The sequence below is a fragment of the Aptenodytes patagonicus genome, chromosome 5 (genome assembly GCF_965638725.1).
Source record: "Aptenodytes patagonicus chromosome 5, bAptPat1.pri.cur, whole genome shotgun sequence".
Classification (NCBI taxonomy): domain Eukaryota; kingdom Metazoa; phylum Chordata; class Aves; order Sphenisciformes; family Spheniscidae; genus Aptenodytes; species Aptenodytes patagonicus.
Genome location: NC_134953.1, coordinates 63797243 through 63812699, shown reverse-complemented (window position 1 = coordinate 63812699; position 15457 = coordinate 63797243). Strand labels below are relative to the sequence as shown.

General features: G+C 35.7%; 1 protein-coding gene across 2 annotated transcripts in view; it reads right to left on the bottom strand.

Annotated features, from left to right (window-relative positions):
- The window catches only part of TUT4 (terminal uridylyl transferase 4), a 49876-nt gene that overhangs the window by 10290 nt on the left and 24129 nt on the right, over window positions 1-15457 (bottom strand). For both annotated transcript variants that reach the window (XM_076340195.1, XM_076340196.1), the window contains exons 10-25: window positions 14660-14779; window positions 14065-14286; window positions 13742-13916; window positions 11040-11782; window positions 10376-10526; window positions 9745-9831; window positions 8201-8304; window positions 7769-7826; window positions 7571-7674; window positions 6814-6903; window positions 4823-4936; window positions 3668-3745; window positions 3079-3256; window positions 2679-2726; window positions 2499-2581; window positions 395-510 (exon numbers count right to left, since the gene is read on the bottom strand). In XM_076340195.1, coding sequence (XP_076196310.1) covers window positions 395-510; window positions 2499-2581; window positions 2679-2726; window positions 3079-3256; window positions 3668-3745; window positions 4823-4936; window positions 6814-6903; window positions 7571-7674; window positions 7769-7826; window positions 8201-8304; window positions 9745-9831; window positions 10376-10526; window positions 11040-11782; window positions 13742-13916; window positions 14065-14286; window positions 14660-14779 — 2471 coding nt within the window. The remainder of the gene's footprint in view (window positions 1-394; window positions 511-2498; window positions 2582-2678; window positions 2727-3078; window positions 3257-3667; window positions 3746-4822; window positions 4937-6813; window positions 6904-7570; window positions 7675-7768; window positions 7827-8200; window positions 8305-9744; window positions 9832-10375; window positions 10527-11039; window positions 11783-13741; window positions 13917-14064; window positions 14287-14659; window positions 14780-15457) is intronic.

Genomic DNA, 15457 nt, shown 5'->3' with positions numbered 1-15457 from the left:
TGATTACTACAGAAAATCCATTTTAATACATTACAAATTGTGCAGTCAGGTAGTATGGTCTCCATCTGAATGTTTACACTATAAAAAGATAATTTACTGATCTAAATTTTAAGGTAAGCTGTAACTACAGATAGATCATGAAGCAAAAGTATTAACACATTATAGACCATTGATTTTACTCTGTGTGTGCTTGCATAAATACTCTAAGATTTAAAGAGATGATCAGAAATAGTCTTAAGAAAAGCAAAAATAGGATGGGAAGTTGAGGATCAGATATGAAGCTTTGATTTTCTCTGCAATTCAGTATATTCTTCATTTCCATTAAAATTTCAAATATCCAAATCTCTCCTGATTTAATCTCAAAGATTTTATGTTAGCTTTGCATATTACTTACCTCCTCCTCTTTGGACAGTCTTTCATGTAGTGACCAATTTTTCCACAGACACGACAACATCTGTCATTGGGTGCCAGTTCCCCATCTGTCAGCACTTTTGAGTCAAAAAAGTATTCCTATCAAAACACATCAGACAGATACAATATATATATAAACCATTCACACAAGACTGAGAAATGAAAGCAAAACGGACAGCTTTCATCTCCTATTGTTCCCTAAATGTCACTACTTCTTAGATTATACCTAGTCTTTTTCATCCTCTAGATAATGGCAGCTTTTTCAGAGATGTGGAGCAGTCTGGGCTAAAAAGGGGTATTTACTCCTAGCGCCAGAGGCTGAATTTCCAGAACAGCTTATCCAGGCTCCAGCCTGCTGCCCTCCCTTCCGCTTCCCCAAAGGCTCCTCAGAGGGCAATTTTTTGCATATGATCTATTTTGGTATCTGAGTCACTGCTTGTATGCTTTCTGAAGCAGCCTATGTCCCTTCCCAAATGACATGATTATATCCCCCTAGAAAGAACAAAGCTCAGGTGGGAAACAGATGGAGCATCTGCACACTGACCTATATCACTCCCCTCCCCTGCAATTTGCTAAGGACAGCTGCAGTTCTGATGTGTGTCAGCGCAAAGGCCACAGCCTCTGGGCAACATAAACATTGTGAAAGTACTATCTTGCCTGAAAGATTGAAATAGAGGTACAAATAGAAATGTCCTAACCCCAGCTCAAGAACGAAGTCCTACTGTAGACAGGTAATTTACTGAACCTTTTTGCTACAGTTTCCTCTCTGTAGCACTAACCTGCAATACAGGGCATTGACTTAGGAAGGAGATCAAGAACTCCTTCTTTGTTGGGTACTTTGGAGAAATAAAATGCTATGTAATACTATTGGCATTATTTCCTTCACGTAAGATATAGCTCATTTGCATGCTAAGGCTGCTTTCTGTCTTGCCTTTTATCCTTACATATAATGTTCAGTGAAAATCTGAGATGAGGCAGAACACAACCAACCACATATACAAACACACAGTACGTGCTTTCCAGAAGCCCTATAGTCTTGTGTTGAATATGTATGCAAACAATTAAAAAAAACTTATTAGCAATATTTATTACATATGCGCACATATTTGTCAGTTACAGACAACTACATCCACACTGTAATTCATTATTATTTGTATCACAGTAGTACTCAAAAGCCCCAATAAAAACAAGTCCTATTTTATTAGGCACAGCACAAAACAGAACACAGTCACTGCATCAAAAAACATTTAACACAAACTCAGAAAAAACACAGATAAAGTAAGCAAATGGAAAAGAGATGATAGGGAAGGATGAGGGGAAATGAAAGCTTTCAAAAGATTTTCAAAATCCCTTAGAAACACAAACCCTGTTGAAAGCCATTGGGAGAACAGTCCTCTAAACTGTCTTAAAAAACACCTTTTTAAGTAGATGTTAAAAATATTAATTCCAGCTGATTTATTTGCTTATATTAAAAAAAAAAAAAATAGTTCTCTATTACGCATCGATGACTGGACCCTGTAGCACAAAGGAGTACTTTCTCTAATATGATGTTGCATGAACACATTCCTGACCCTGACTCACTATGCAAATTTTGAAGGTCAACCGATTTAAAAAAAAAAAAAAAAAAAAAAAAAAGTTGATCATCATCCTTTTCCTTCCTTAAGCAGCAACCCTTACTTTCCCCACCAACTGGAAAAATAAGTAGAATGTAACATCTCGTGAGTCTGTTTCCTTTAGCTACATGAATAGCTAGTAAAGTTCCTAAAGCTGTTTCTGGGTTTTATAGCCGATTTTGCAGTTTTCTGCAATGCATAATGTCACACAATGAAAAGTTTTATAAAAAACAAAAACGAAAACAAGCTTACTTTACCCAAACCTGCCAAAAATACCCATTACCCATCCAGCTACTCCTGTGAATTTTATATTGCAGGAGCCCAATACTAAGCTGTACATTTTATGCAGATGATCTATAATTACATTTATGTATTTATCAATTTGGTATGGACAATATAAGAGATTTGCTTTGGATGCATCAATTCAGTGGACGAAGAAAAGTAAAAAACATACTAAAAACTATGAAAACTTACAGCTTCTCTTCCAACAGTTGGGTAGAATGGGGTACCAAATAATTTTCTCCCATTGATAAATGCCTTCATTATGAAATTGGTCACTATTGAAGAAAAACAAAGTTATTGGAAAAAAACAGAAAAGGCAAAACACTTTAAAAATTAGTGAACATTAATCATTAGTAGACATTAATAGCTTACTTTTCCTAGAGACTCCAGCACCAAGATTATGATTCAAGTCAAAAGGATCTGTGTAAAGAAGGGAGAAAAACAAATCAGAAAAAAAATGCTGCAACTAAGTTTTTTTACACAGACAATTCCATTTTAAATGCTCTCACAGAGTAGATGATAGCAAAGCAATGCTGAGTGTTTTAAAAATATGTGACTAACCATAATAAAGTAAGAGCAATTTACTGACATATACTAAAAGTAAGGAGTCTAATCTCATTTTGTAAGCTGTAGGACTTGCAAACAATGCTTTTTTTAAACATTGATGGTAGTTTCCTCACATAAAGATCCTGTGCAACAAGGAGAACAGATCCTCAAGCAACAGCATTCATCACTCCCTCATTAATGGAACAAAAATTCAGGAGATAAGTACCTTCAATGGCAATACATTTGGATGTCCACTGTTTCTCAAACGTAGTTAACAGCTTCTTCTGCCGGATGCTGATCACATATTCCTTGAAGTCAAATTCTTCAGTGTAGAATCGCAGCAACCCTAGCCAGAGTTCTCCAAGTGATTCAGTGTTCTTTCCAAGAGAAGGCAGACGCTTCTTCTGCATGCAATTGAAGACAATTTTTTCAGTTACAGTTACTGAAGTACTTCTTCTCCTGAACTACCTCTGTAACTATGAGTTTCTCTACCATGAACAGTTTCACTTGGTTTGACTTTAACAGTTTCACTGGTTAAAGTAAGGTTAAATCACTACGGTTAACATGAGCTCAATCCTGGACTGTTTAAGAGTAAAAAGTATTTTTCCTGATTTATGTTATTTAGAAATTATTTAAAATAAACAAAAAAAAAAGCAGACACTCATTTCAGCAAAACAGGACTCATTTGGGAAGTTATAATAACATGGATATGGAAGTTTAACTACTCTTTCATATATTACACTGTTAGAAATTTATTACTTTCCCATAAAAACAAGCTTTAAGTTTTAGTGACTCTTCTGGAATTAGAATATTACCAATTCTTCCATGTCATCAAAGAAAAAGGCATTCCATCCATCCACCATTCTTTGTGGAATCTGTTTTCCATCAAATATCTGCCGAAATAGAGAGGGACACAGTTACCACTCTAATTCAGAGTCACCATAAAAGACCTGCAGTTTTGCTGGTAAGAAATAATACAAAAATATAAATCTTTTAATTTTAACAATTACTTCTTATATAGGCAGAATTTCCCATTGGTAAAAAGTTTGAAAGTCTTTTTGCATTATTGCTATACGTCTCTCAAATTATTTGGGTATTTTATTTTTACTTGTTCTTTGTAACTAAGAAAACATGACTGAGTTACCTCATCAAGATTCCAACATCCCTCTTGCCCACAAAATCTCTAAGGAGACTTTATGACTCCTATTACATTTTGACTTCAGCAAAGCCAAGGGGAAATTCCACTGTTATTTAAATGCACTCTCAGGATAGCAATAAAATAACAACCCCCAACCACTACTAAAGTATCAGCAAGAAAGTCTGAGTCTCAACTGCAGTGCTTAAGCTAATTTTCCTCTTGCACGCAGACAACAAAAAAGGCAGAAAGGGGTAATTTTCAGAAGTGCTTGGGAGTTCCAGAGTGTATCCAGGAAGAGGTAGATAGCTGACTAATTATATTTTCCCCACCCATGCAATGGCACATGTAAAATAGTACCTTTAAAGTTGTACCAAAGCATTAGTTATCTTTTTCCCCCCTCATAAAATCATAAATTAAACTTTTTCTCTTACAGATAAGGTGTTGAGCAATAAATAGTGCTTCTGACAATAACTGATGGAAGAGCTGGACTCGCATCTCAAGAGCATCTGGCGCAGTCTCATAATTACAATTCCCTTCTCTCCATACCACCTGCCAATTTTTTTTTCTATCCTGTTCAGCATATAAATATCATCATAAGACCAAAATCCCAAAGTAAATGTAACAGCAGAACTTAGGTCCAACAGATTCCCGATTTTGTTGTAATTTTCTTGATAAGTTTTACCCACTAAAACCAAGCGGGAGTTAGGAACCTGCTAATGCAGAAGGGCCCCGTATTTCATTCATCCCCCTGATCCTAAAAGCCCAGACTTCTCATATTTGGCTTGAAGAAACAGTGCATCTATTTTCACAGCCTCTTTTTCTGAAAACCTACCTCCTGAAGAACTGGAATAACTGGTGGATTTCTCTGCTGTAGAAAGTACAAAACCATAAGAATATAGGCATACGAAGACAGACTACCACGGGATGCATCACCAATATCGCAGCGCTGAAAAAATACATTTTAAACAAAATACTGAATTTACATTTTATTATTCAAGACTAACAACTATGTCAGAGAGCAAATAGAAACCCCACCAGTAACAGAAAATACATTCATCTCATAACCAAAAAATTGTTTTATGAAGCCTGAAAAATAAATGTCTTTAGAGTCAAGTGCCATCTGGCAAATCCACAGCATAATTTGACTAACATAAAACCAGAAAAGCTTCTCATAGCCAAAATATGTATTTTTTTTTAGTTTATAATATGCCAAATTGAAAAAAAAAAAAAAACCAAATCAAAACCCCCAAAACAGAAATCCCAACAAATCTTCACATCTGATGTCCAGGTTTCAATACTGTAAAATTTAATTTTCCTAAACTCATGTTACTAGAGCTGTTTCTATGATTCCTTATTGTTTCGGTCCCCCTCCCCCTCCCCCTTTTTTTTTTTATTATTAATTAATAGGCAAGTATTTCCATGTTGTACTGGCAACTTAGGCAATACCTGGCATTTTGGTAGCATACATACAGATACCTAATTAAACCATGGTCCAGCCTGCACAACACAGCGTAAAACAAACATCAGCGAATTACCTTACTATGCTTGAAAATCTTATCACAGTATAACCTTTCTACAGCATCTGCTTCTAAGCTACCCTTTGCTTCAAGCATGTGTCATAACAAACAATACATTTTTAACCTCCTATGTCTGGAAAAAACAGGGATTCACAAATTACTTTCACATTAGCAGCAGCAGTGACAGCTGTTCCTGGTTTTCCTGCCAATGCAAACAGAGGAGGAAGCATTTTGCTTATACACAAGAGTATTTGTATAGCTATGAAGTCACCTCCATACATATACATTCAAGAGTGTATGTCTCACAACTTGGAAACTTGGTCTTTACAGTAAGATTTTTAGAATGTATACAATAGTATGCAATACTACAAAAAAAAAAAAGGTAAGATTCATTATTATCAACAGAAGGCATTTTTAATCTGGACACAGAAGAGACATGGCAATATTCTGCACTATTGTGACCACACCAAAAAAAAAATCATTACTAGTCTTGGTGACAGTATAATGAACACGTCCATTCCATTCTGGAACAAGGTTATTTTATTCATCTTGATGCATTTTATTACATTAACATCTGGTAGCATGATACACTCTCTATAACCCATTTTTTATTTGCCCCTGTTTCACTAAACTTTCTTTGGATGTGTTTGGGGAGTGTATTTAATAGTGCAGCTTGAATAAAAAGAAACACCATGTTTCAATTATCAAAGGCTGTATAGTGTAACACTGTTAGAATATCATAAGGAAAAAAAAGATGCAGGAAATTTGGTATTTGATATTTCCAAACTCTTGAAGTCAAGCGTATGTCCTAGGCACATCAAGTAGAGACTTATGCATTCATTCATCAACCCATACCTACTCCTGACTTTTACAGTAAGTAAAACAAGGCAAGTAGGCCAGAAAAAAGCTGCAGTAATCTCTGGGCTGGTCCTAGATATGGAAACTTGGGAAGCCCATGCACAGCCACATGCCCCTACATCTTACAGTTACCATTTTTTCCAGTTTTGTTTGGGTTTTTTTTTTTTTTTGCACTGTAGCTGGTTTGAAATTGAAAAAAAATTAAAGTTTTCCTTTCATCAGCTTTCTCTTAGACAGAAATCTTTCAACAGATAGCAGAAGATACCAGGACTAAAGAACTTGATTCTGACACACACAATCAGACGGAGCATAGTCAGCTTAAGAAGGTGCACTTCATATTAATAGCATGCTACTGTCTCCTTTCCAGTTGGTATTAGCAAAAGGTAAACTCAGTGGCTGTATCAGAAAACACTGTATTATACAAATAAGTTCCTTCTTTTTATATTACCTTTGCAAAAACTTTCATTGTATAGCCCAGATATTGCACTCTAGGATCAATAGCTGCATATGTAGCCAGCATTCTTGTGTTATGCTGCGCCTGGGAAAAGGGGGGAAAAAAACCCAAACAAACAGGTGTTTCAATATTATTTATGGTTAATTATAGTATAGTCTGCAGTTCAAGCACAGGAGATGCATAATACAATTGGAGGGCAAAAAATCACAACAATATTCCATAAAATTCATGCAACATTTCCTGCACAAACATAACTGAAAAGTGTAATCAGGACACTTATTCATGCAGTAACAACAATAAGAACCTTGGAAAACACCAGCAAAGATATAAGTCCGTAAGATGACTCACATTGGATCAAATTCCACAAATTGCATCTTCTTCACCGGTGAATGTGAGCCCATTAAATAAGAAATCGTTCAATTTCATTGTGCTAGATGTAAGCTGGGATAGGATGTACTATTCATGATGGCAGAAAGGCCATGGAGAATGTGGCACTAACAGCTTTTCAGGAGCATTCACAAAAATGCTTTGTGTGCCATGACACTGCTCTTGCCATCAGGTTATACAGCTACTTGGGTTGGGCTGAGGGTGTGGGCCACTGAATTTAAATAATGTAGAAAAAAAACCCCAAACACACAAAAGCATTTTAATTCTGGTTTCAAAATTATTCCCTCAAATTATTATTTGAGTGAGTTACAATGAATTAAAAAGCTTTCTTTGAACACAAAACCAAACACAAACAGATGCTTACCAGTGTATTGTATAAACTGATATCTCCTTCTAAGCCACTTCGTCTGTGTTCAAATTTTACTATAGGCACTTTGGCTGTTGTTATAGGCAAGATGTTTCTCAAACCTGGGGAAGTAACACTTTAGTACATAAAACATTTCCATTAACTACTTATATAGTAAATGTAAATACAAAACAAATAATATTTTAAAACACCTACCTGGATGCTTCTTAAGAACTTTTGCCAAACCTTCTATTATTTCTTTACAGTTTAATTTCTAGGAAAAACAAATATCACAGCTTCAGATGTTAAAACACGGATCCTATCCCAACAAGCACATTTACTATCGAACGTGTATTTCATAGAGGAAAAGTCGATGTACAAACAGAAGTAAGCAATAGGCCAGCACATGAATTTACGTAAACTGGTGATCCGTATTCTCTATGTGGACAACTACAGTACACTAAATGTGTGTCTACAGGGCATTAAAAGTAAAACAGGCTATATCTTGCTTCAGTTGTGCAGAGTGCAACAAGCCAATGTGCTACTAGCAAAATCCTACCTTTTCTGTGTACAGCAATCTTAATAAAAAAAAACTTAAAGAATTCTTGAATTCAAACTAGTAAATTTTATCAGTTTCAAAACTCTTACCTCTGCATTTTCATGGCCTTCCAACGTCATGCAGATATCTAGATCACTGTCCCGAAATCCAAATCCATTCTTTGAAGAGCCAAACAAGCAAAGTCTGGCTTTGTCTGATCAAAAGAATAGACCAAAAAAAGATAAATTCTTTTACAGTTGAATGGTAAGTGCTTACTATGGAATATTGCTTAACTGAGATGTGTAGGTGCCCATAAAAATGAGCTTTAAAAGAGAGCTTACAATGTCACTTCTAAGACCTCACCTTTGATAAAGGAGGAAGCACAATACTTCAAAAATTATTTATAGAAGGTAAGGCAAGATAAAGCCCATGTAATTTTTTTTTATGAGTGAGGTGTGTTACAGAATTACTATTACCATTAAATAGCATCTCTAAATGCGGTGCAATGTTTTGTGGTATGTGACTGCACTTTCCTGTTTGAAATAAATCAAAATAAGGTGCAAACCCAATCATCAGTACAGCGTTACCCTACAGATAAGACAGAGCTACTCTTAAGCAGCCCAAGCAATATTTCTGGTTCCACTCATACTTTATCTAGGTTGCATTTTTTTCCTGTGACTAGGTAAATTTGGTCAATCAGTAAGTTTCTGTAACCATAACATACTGTTCAAGAACATACAAGCAGTAAGATTAATATACTTTATGGAACATTTTTTCCCAATTGTTTTGTTTACTTTTTTTTTGAAACAATATTATAATGTATGTTTATTCTTGTAAAGGAAAGCAAAATTACGTAACTGAGAGGAAGCAATTTCTTCCTAATTGAAAAGAATGCATTTATCTGTTCAACTGAAATCAATGCTAGGAAAATATATATAACACCTATTTACAGCTTTTTCCTAACCTTTAATAGAATCAGAAATTTTAAGTCTTTCAAGGTTCTGTAACAGGTCTCAATCCTCAGCTGCTGCCCGTAAATGGAGGGCACAGCTGGTGGATGGAAGTGCAGTTCACAGTTCCTTCATCACACGCCAGCTACAGCAGAACGGATGGCCTTCTGTGTAAAGCAATGGACTGGAATTCAGGAGACCTGGGTTTGGTACCAGGCTCTAGCACTGTTTTACAACACCTCCAAAAAATCACTTTGCATCTCTGTGCCTTGACTTCCATCATTGTAGTAAGATACTTTTCCCTGTTTTATAAAAGGGATGTGAAAATAACGAACTCATTAGGATTTCTAAGATACTTAAACACTGGTGACTAGGCAACAAAAGTACTTGGCCCATGACCCAGACAACACTAAACTCAACTGGCCAGGGCCCATTCAAACTTTCTTTTTGTCCTGACTGCAATAATCCTCTATCTGCATTATTACTCTTGCAGCTCTTCCTCCACTCTAGGGACATTTCCATGCAATAGCATTGAGGGATGTTCAGTTTAGAACTCTGCAAGATAGCTTTACATACAGAGGGAAAAGCAATGCCACTGCTTTAAGCAAGGACAATGAGCAATAATGAGACAAATTACATCTTCATGCTCTGGACAACATGAATGAAGAAAGCATTATCAAGAATCACCACCTACTGTTACATACCATTATACTCTTTTCGAATAAATCTTTCCAAACTTGCCAGAATTTGTTCTCTGTTTTGTTGCTCAGATAAAGGAGGGGATAATTCATCTAAGTAAAAACAAGTTAAAACACAGTCAGATGTGACATTCAGCTACCTCAAAAATCTTTTCCAGCTAATTAAAAGTATTGGATACCTTTTGGATTTTTTGTTACATTTACTTTTCTTGAATATGTGTTTTTCTTTTTTATGATATCATTAGAGTTGTTAGGATTTTATTTCAGATGTATGATTTTCTGCAATTACTCAAACACAGCACCCAAAAGGAGCTTTTTCCAAAAGAAGCCACAGAATCTGACAAACACAAAAACTAGTTTTGCCCAGAGCCTAATTTCTGGAAACACTAGTAACTTTTTACAAACCCAGTAAAAAATCCTGTATAGTATTAGTTTCTCAAATCTGTTACAAGAATTTGATATAACAACCATGGATTACATGAAATTAAAAATATTGATAAAATTTGTAGCCTAGGGTACCTGGAAGAACTTCTTTCCACTGAATTTACTGGAATAAGTAATTTAACCCTACAGTTTTTATTTTTTCCAGATTACAGATCACAGTTTACAGTGGAGTACAAACACTTTTCCAACTTACCAAAACATCTTTTACACACTATATCAAGTATTTCCCGAAATCTGTCTGTCATTGGTGGTAGTGGTTTTAGATCAATTTTCTTGAAATCCTCTGGGCAGTCATTTTTGGAATGTCCATCCCGTTTGCAGATGCTGCATACTATAGTTGGTGGCTTTTGGGGAAAAAAAAGCGCACAAATGCAATTTTACTGTTATGATAGTTCAGCAGACCCAACATTTCCATGTAAGTCATGCAACCAAGAACATTTAAACACCTGAACAGCAACAGAGCCTCTACAAAGAACAGAAGAACACCTCTCAACAGGCTGCATTTAGTTCTCACAGTGCATAAGAGCAACTAGAAATTCTACAAGAAAGTAGGAGAAGAAAGGGTGGGGGGGAAAACACAAAACAATGAAAAAACAAAACCCAGGATTTTTTTTTTGTGGAAATCAAAAAACTTTGCATAAGATGGGGGCAACAGAACATCTAGTCCAAATGGCATACAGTTTCGGTGTTTTCCAGTCCTGAATAACAGGTACTCTAAAAAGGCTAGAGCTACCATTCATAATAGAGACTGAAGCAATCACTGGGAGAATCCTGTCATCCATCCACCCTTAGTTTTAGTGATTTAAAAGTAATAGCCCACTGATACATGACCAGCACTGATTAAATACATAGCTTACCTTTCCTGAAGTCAAAATAAACTTATCAAACACATAATGCATTTCTGCTGTAGAGAGTCTGCCTTCATCTTTGAGATCATGAGCTTCCACCATTGCTTTGCAGTTGGGCGAGGTAGCTGGTGTGCCAGTGCACTTATTCTTCTGAGAAGACTCTGTTACCAAACTCTGTGTAGTTTCAGCATCAGAAAATTCATTACTAGAATTTGTGTCATAGGGCTGATGTTCACCGCAGTTACAATGGTGGCTTAGCTCACCTTCAGTTATACAAACTGAAATTTCTAAATCATCCCTCTCTTTAAGTGATTTTTGCTTTAATTCACAGCATTCATTAGAAATAAAGGATAAAGCTTCTTCTTTGTCTTCATCGTAACTAGAGTCCAATGTTGAAAGTAGCAAAGAGTCTATGTTCTTGGAAGTACATCTTTTGGCTACAGCTTCTACCGCTTCATTACATTCAAGTTCATTCTCTGGTATGCTACATCCACTTCCTATATTTTGTTTATCTACAACTTTTTCCCCTTGTGGAAGGCAACAGTTGGCTACAGGCTCTTCAGATCTTGTGGATTTCTTATTATTCATTTTCCCTTTTTCTTTTTTCTTGGTATCTGGCTTGGATTTAATCCCATCTTTACTTTGTGGACATGCAAAATATTTATACGCTGTCCTAAATCGCTCCAGGATGTACTCAAATACCATCTGGCTATTTAGACTTCGTGCAACGTTCCTCTTTAGTGCAAAAGGATCTAGGAAGAAAAAGAACAACTTCATTAGTGATCTTTAATTTCTACATTTCACTAAAGCAGCTGAAATACCTAAGTTATGATACGGCAGTTAAAAAGAGATTCTTGTAATATAATCCAGAACTGTATTTGGAGATACTTAGAGAACATAGGGCCCACAAGGTTTTTTGGCCTTCTTCCACACAAAACGCAACACACGTGTGGCCATGAATGGCTGGCTATTATAAACCATTCTAAATAGTGTTATTTAAAAAGAAAACCACAGGTATATTGTACCATTATTTTACGGTTAATTTCTAAACTAGAAATGAAAATAAACATACAAAGGCAAAATAAATGTAGGCCTGCCTGAACTTTTTTCCTTCACTGAAGAAGGATTTGCATTTCCCTCAAGAAATTAATTTCTCTAAGAGTAACATTAAGGTTATAAGGATTATATGAACCAATCTCACCAGGTTTCATTCTTAGTCCTTCCTAGCGATTTCTAGATCAAACATGTTTTCCAAGTAAAAAGAGCACTTGCATAGTTGCTATAAGTTTGCCTGGGAAGATAGTATCAAACTGAGATTCTGTTACTTCATAATTTCAGTTACAAACTTAACATTAAAAAAAAAGTAAAAAGTAAAAACAAAAAAACATAAAACAAACAAACAAAAACAACACAAAGAGACCAACAATAGCAGGTATCAGAACCAGAATGCAATTTTTTGAAATTATTTCCTGTTTCTTCCTCAATAATTTGCCCTTTCATCTTACAGGTTCTAGTTTCCCACATGCTGAATAAACACTACTCTAGTTTTAAAACTCTCTAGCCAAAAGTGATTGAAGAAAAGAATTGGGAGAGGACATTAAAGCCACAGGAGTGATCTCAAGACCCAGTACTCAACATGTGCCTCAAGAATTCATTGCTTGTTTTTCTCCTTTTTACTTTTCCTTCTTGCTCTTCTTGTACCTTACTGACTCATCCTTCAATATACCTTTAGTAACTCATTCTCTGTCTTTATGATTCTCTTTGACCTATTTCTCCTTGTCCTCTCCATCACCTCATGTGTGTTACAGAAAAGTTACTTAATGTCTCTAGAAAGTGTCCAAAATTCATTATTTATGCTTTTATAAAAGTATCGCCTTAAGTGGTTTCTTAACCTTCCTCAAATACCCAATTTCTCTGTTCTTAAGGCCAATTCAGAATGCCATGCATTGCTCTGTGACTTTCCCTGTTAAGTATTGTTTGCATATTTTTCTGAGTTGAGGAACAGAAATAAAGATGTCTTCCAATTATAAAGAAGCAATAGACAAAATAATTTTCCTTCTTTCTCCAACGTATATAACTCAAGGTATGTATTATCATCAAATTCTTACGGTCTCACTCCCTGAAAAAAGCACTTCACTTAGCAGGATATTCAGGCCCTGAAGCACAGCCTATGACATGCCATTCAGTTTCACAGTATTGAAATACTACCAACAGGGAAAGGAACAAGGGAGGATGCTCTGTGCGTGTGTGTTACTTTGATGGGTTTGCTCCAGTTCACTCTGATCAGAGCTAACCTCTCTGCTCAGTCTGCATTAGCGTCAGAGGAAACAAACTGATAACTGGTAACACTCAAAATACATTGTGGTTTTTAGAAACACAGCTAGAAGTGCTGAAAATTCACAATATCACAATTATTAAAAAGAAATAAATGATAGCTTATAGAAAGAATGAAACAGATAGAGATAAGAACAGAACGGTAAGAAACAGTGAGACAAATTTACACCTTGTACTTTAAAAACCAGAGTTGCAAAAAGTAGTACTAAACAGAAAACTTGTCTTTAAACAGACTAAATAGCTGACAAAATATACAAAAAAAAATTACTTTCTCCTCCAATTTTTGTCCAGACTTCTTGTGACAGACCTGTAAGTATTAGCTAAATAAAGATAATAATGCAGGATGACTACAGAACTAGAAAAGGCTATTATCCTACCTTCAATGGCTATTCGCCTTTTAGGCCAGTTTTTATTCTCTCTGGTTAAGAGCTCTTGTACCCGTATGCTGATGACGTATTCCTCCAAAGCAAATTCCAGTGTGTAAAACTTCAACAGTTCTAACCACAGTTGCCCCAGTGAAACTTGGTGAGGGGTTCTGAATGCTAAGAGAGACTGAAACACATGGACAAGAATGCTCAACTGCAGTAAGAAATTAAAATTCCCATTTTTTTCCTGGTTCCATCCAATATTAATGTTTAAAGATAAAAAACAGGGAGAAGAGACAGAATATGGTTTTCAATTAAATAAAGCCATGACTTACATTGCCATGTTTCTCCTTTGCATTACTTTGGTTGTCCACTTCTGAGCTTGTTACCTTTTTACCACCACCCTTCTGTTGTTCAACTTTCGTTTTACTTTCCGCTCCAACTGAGTTTTTTGCTGCACCATTTGTTGGTGGTTTGTATTCCCACCGTACAAACTCCTCTTCTTCTATACCTTTCAGCTGGTGGTCATCCGGCCTCTTTGAATCAAAGCCTTCAATCTAACAACAATTAAAGTAGCTCTGATACAAGACTGTATATAATACATACAACCAAAAGTTTTCACCAAAAGTAACACTGACAATTGTCATATTTATCCCGCTCAAGAATAACTGATGTCAGAGAAATAAATTCAGAGAATTAAATACGTGCCTTTTCTCCAAAATACAGCATGACACAACTGCACAGGCTATAGCAGCTGCCTTTTTTTAAAAGTCATCAGAATCGTCAGGCATCAACTGTGTGAGGATTAAGTACCAATGCGATTTACAAATTTCTTAGGCAATCAAATTCTGCACATTTTATGACCTTGCAGAACACAGAAATAACGTCAACAATTTAACAATAAGGTTACTATATTACCAAAGCACTTACCCAGTTGCCCAAATAGGATGGTAAAATACGTGGTTTTCTTTGTTGAAGAAAAAATATCACCATTAAGGCAAAGGAATATGAGGGAATCCCACCTTCAGCCTGACAGTCAATGTGACAGAGCTGTAAGAGAATAAATCATTACTTTTATGATGTAACATCAGCATTTTAATTTAAAATCTATTCTGAACGGACTAATATTAAAGAAATGAGAGATACATACTAGAGTGAAACAGAAAATCCTTAGTCTCAGAAACTGCAGTCGTCATGCCATGCCACGTACAGACAAAATGCAAATTGTAGTAATTTGTACAGTGCCTTAAGTTATACTATTTTATTACATGTTATTCTCTTCAGTTTCATCACATTTTGTGATTGTGGGGCACATTTATGTTCCTATCTAGAATTTCAGTCAACTATCAGGTTTTTGTTACTGTGCGATATCTCATGTATGGAGATGAGGATTCTAAGCATCTGGCTGTAATCTGATACTGATCTCTTCTATGGGAACTCGAGAGATGTAATAAACGTATTAGACTCTGAACAGTTCTTTGTAGTTTCTACTGCTACTACTTATACGTTGTAAAACAGTAATTTTTGTAAAAACACCTTGCTAAATAAGCAACAATAATAATACCATGCAACTGATTTGTCAATAAAGCCAAGACATTTTAAGTCAAGTATGGCCTGGCAGCAATTTCAGGACTGAATTACAAGACAGTTAAACACTGGCTGTGAACATTATAACTTGGTTCCTGTGATCACCACTGACATCTGTAAGAAGTACAGCAGGGTATGATG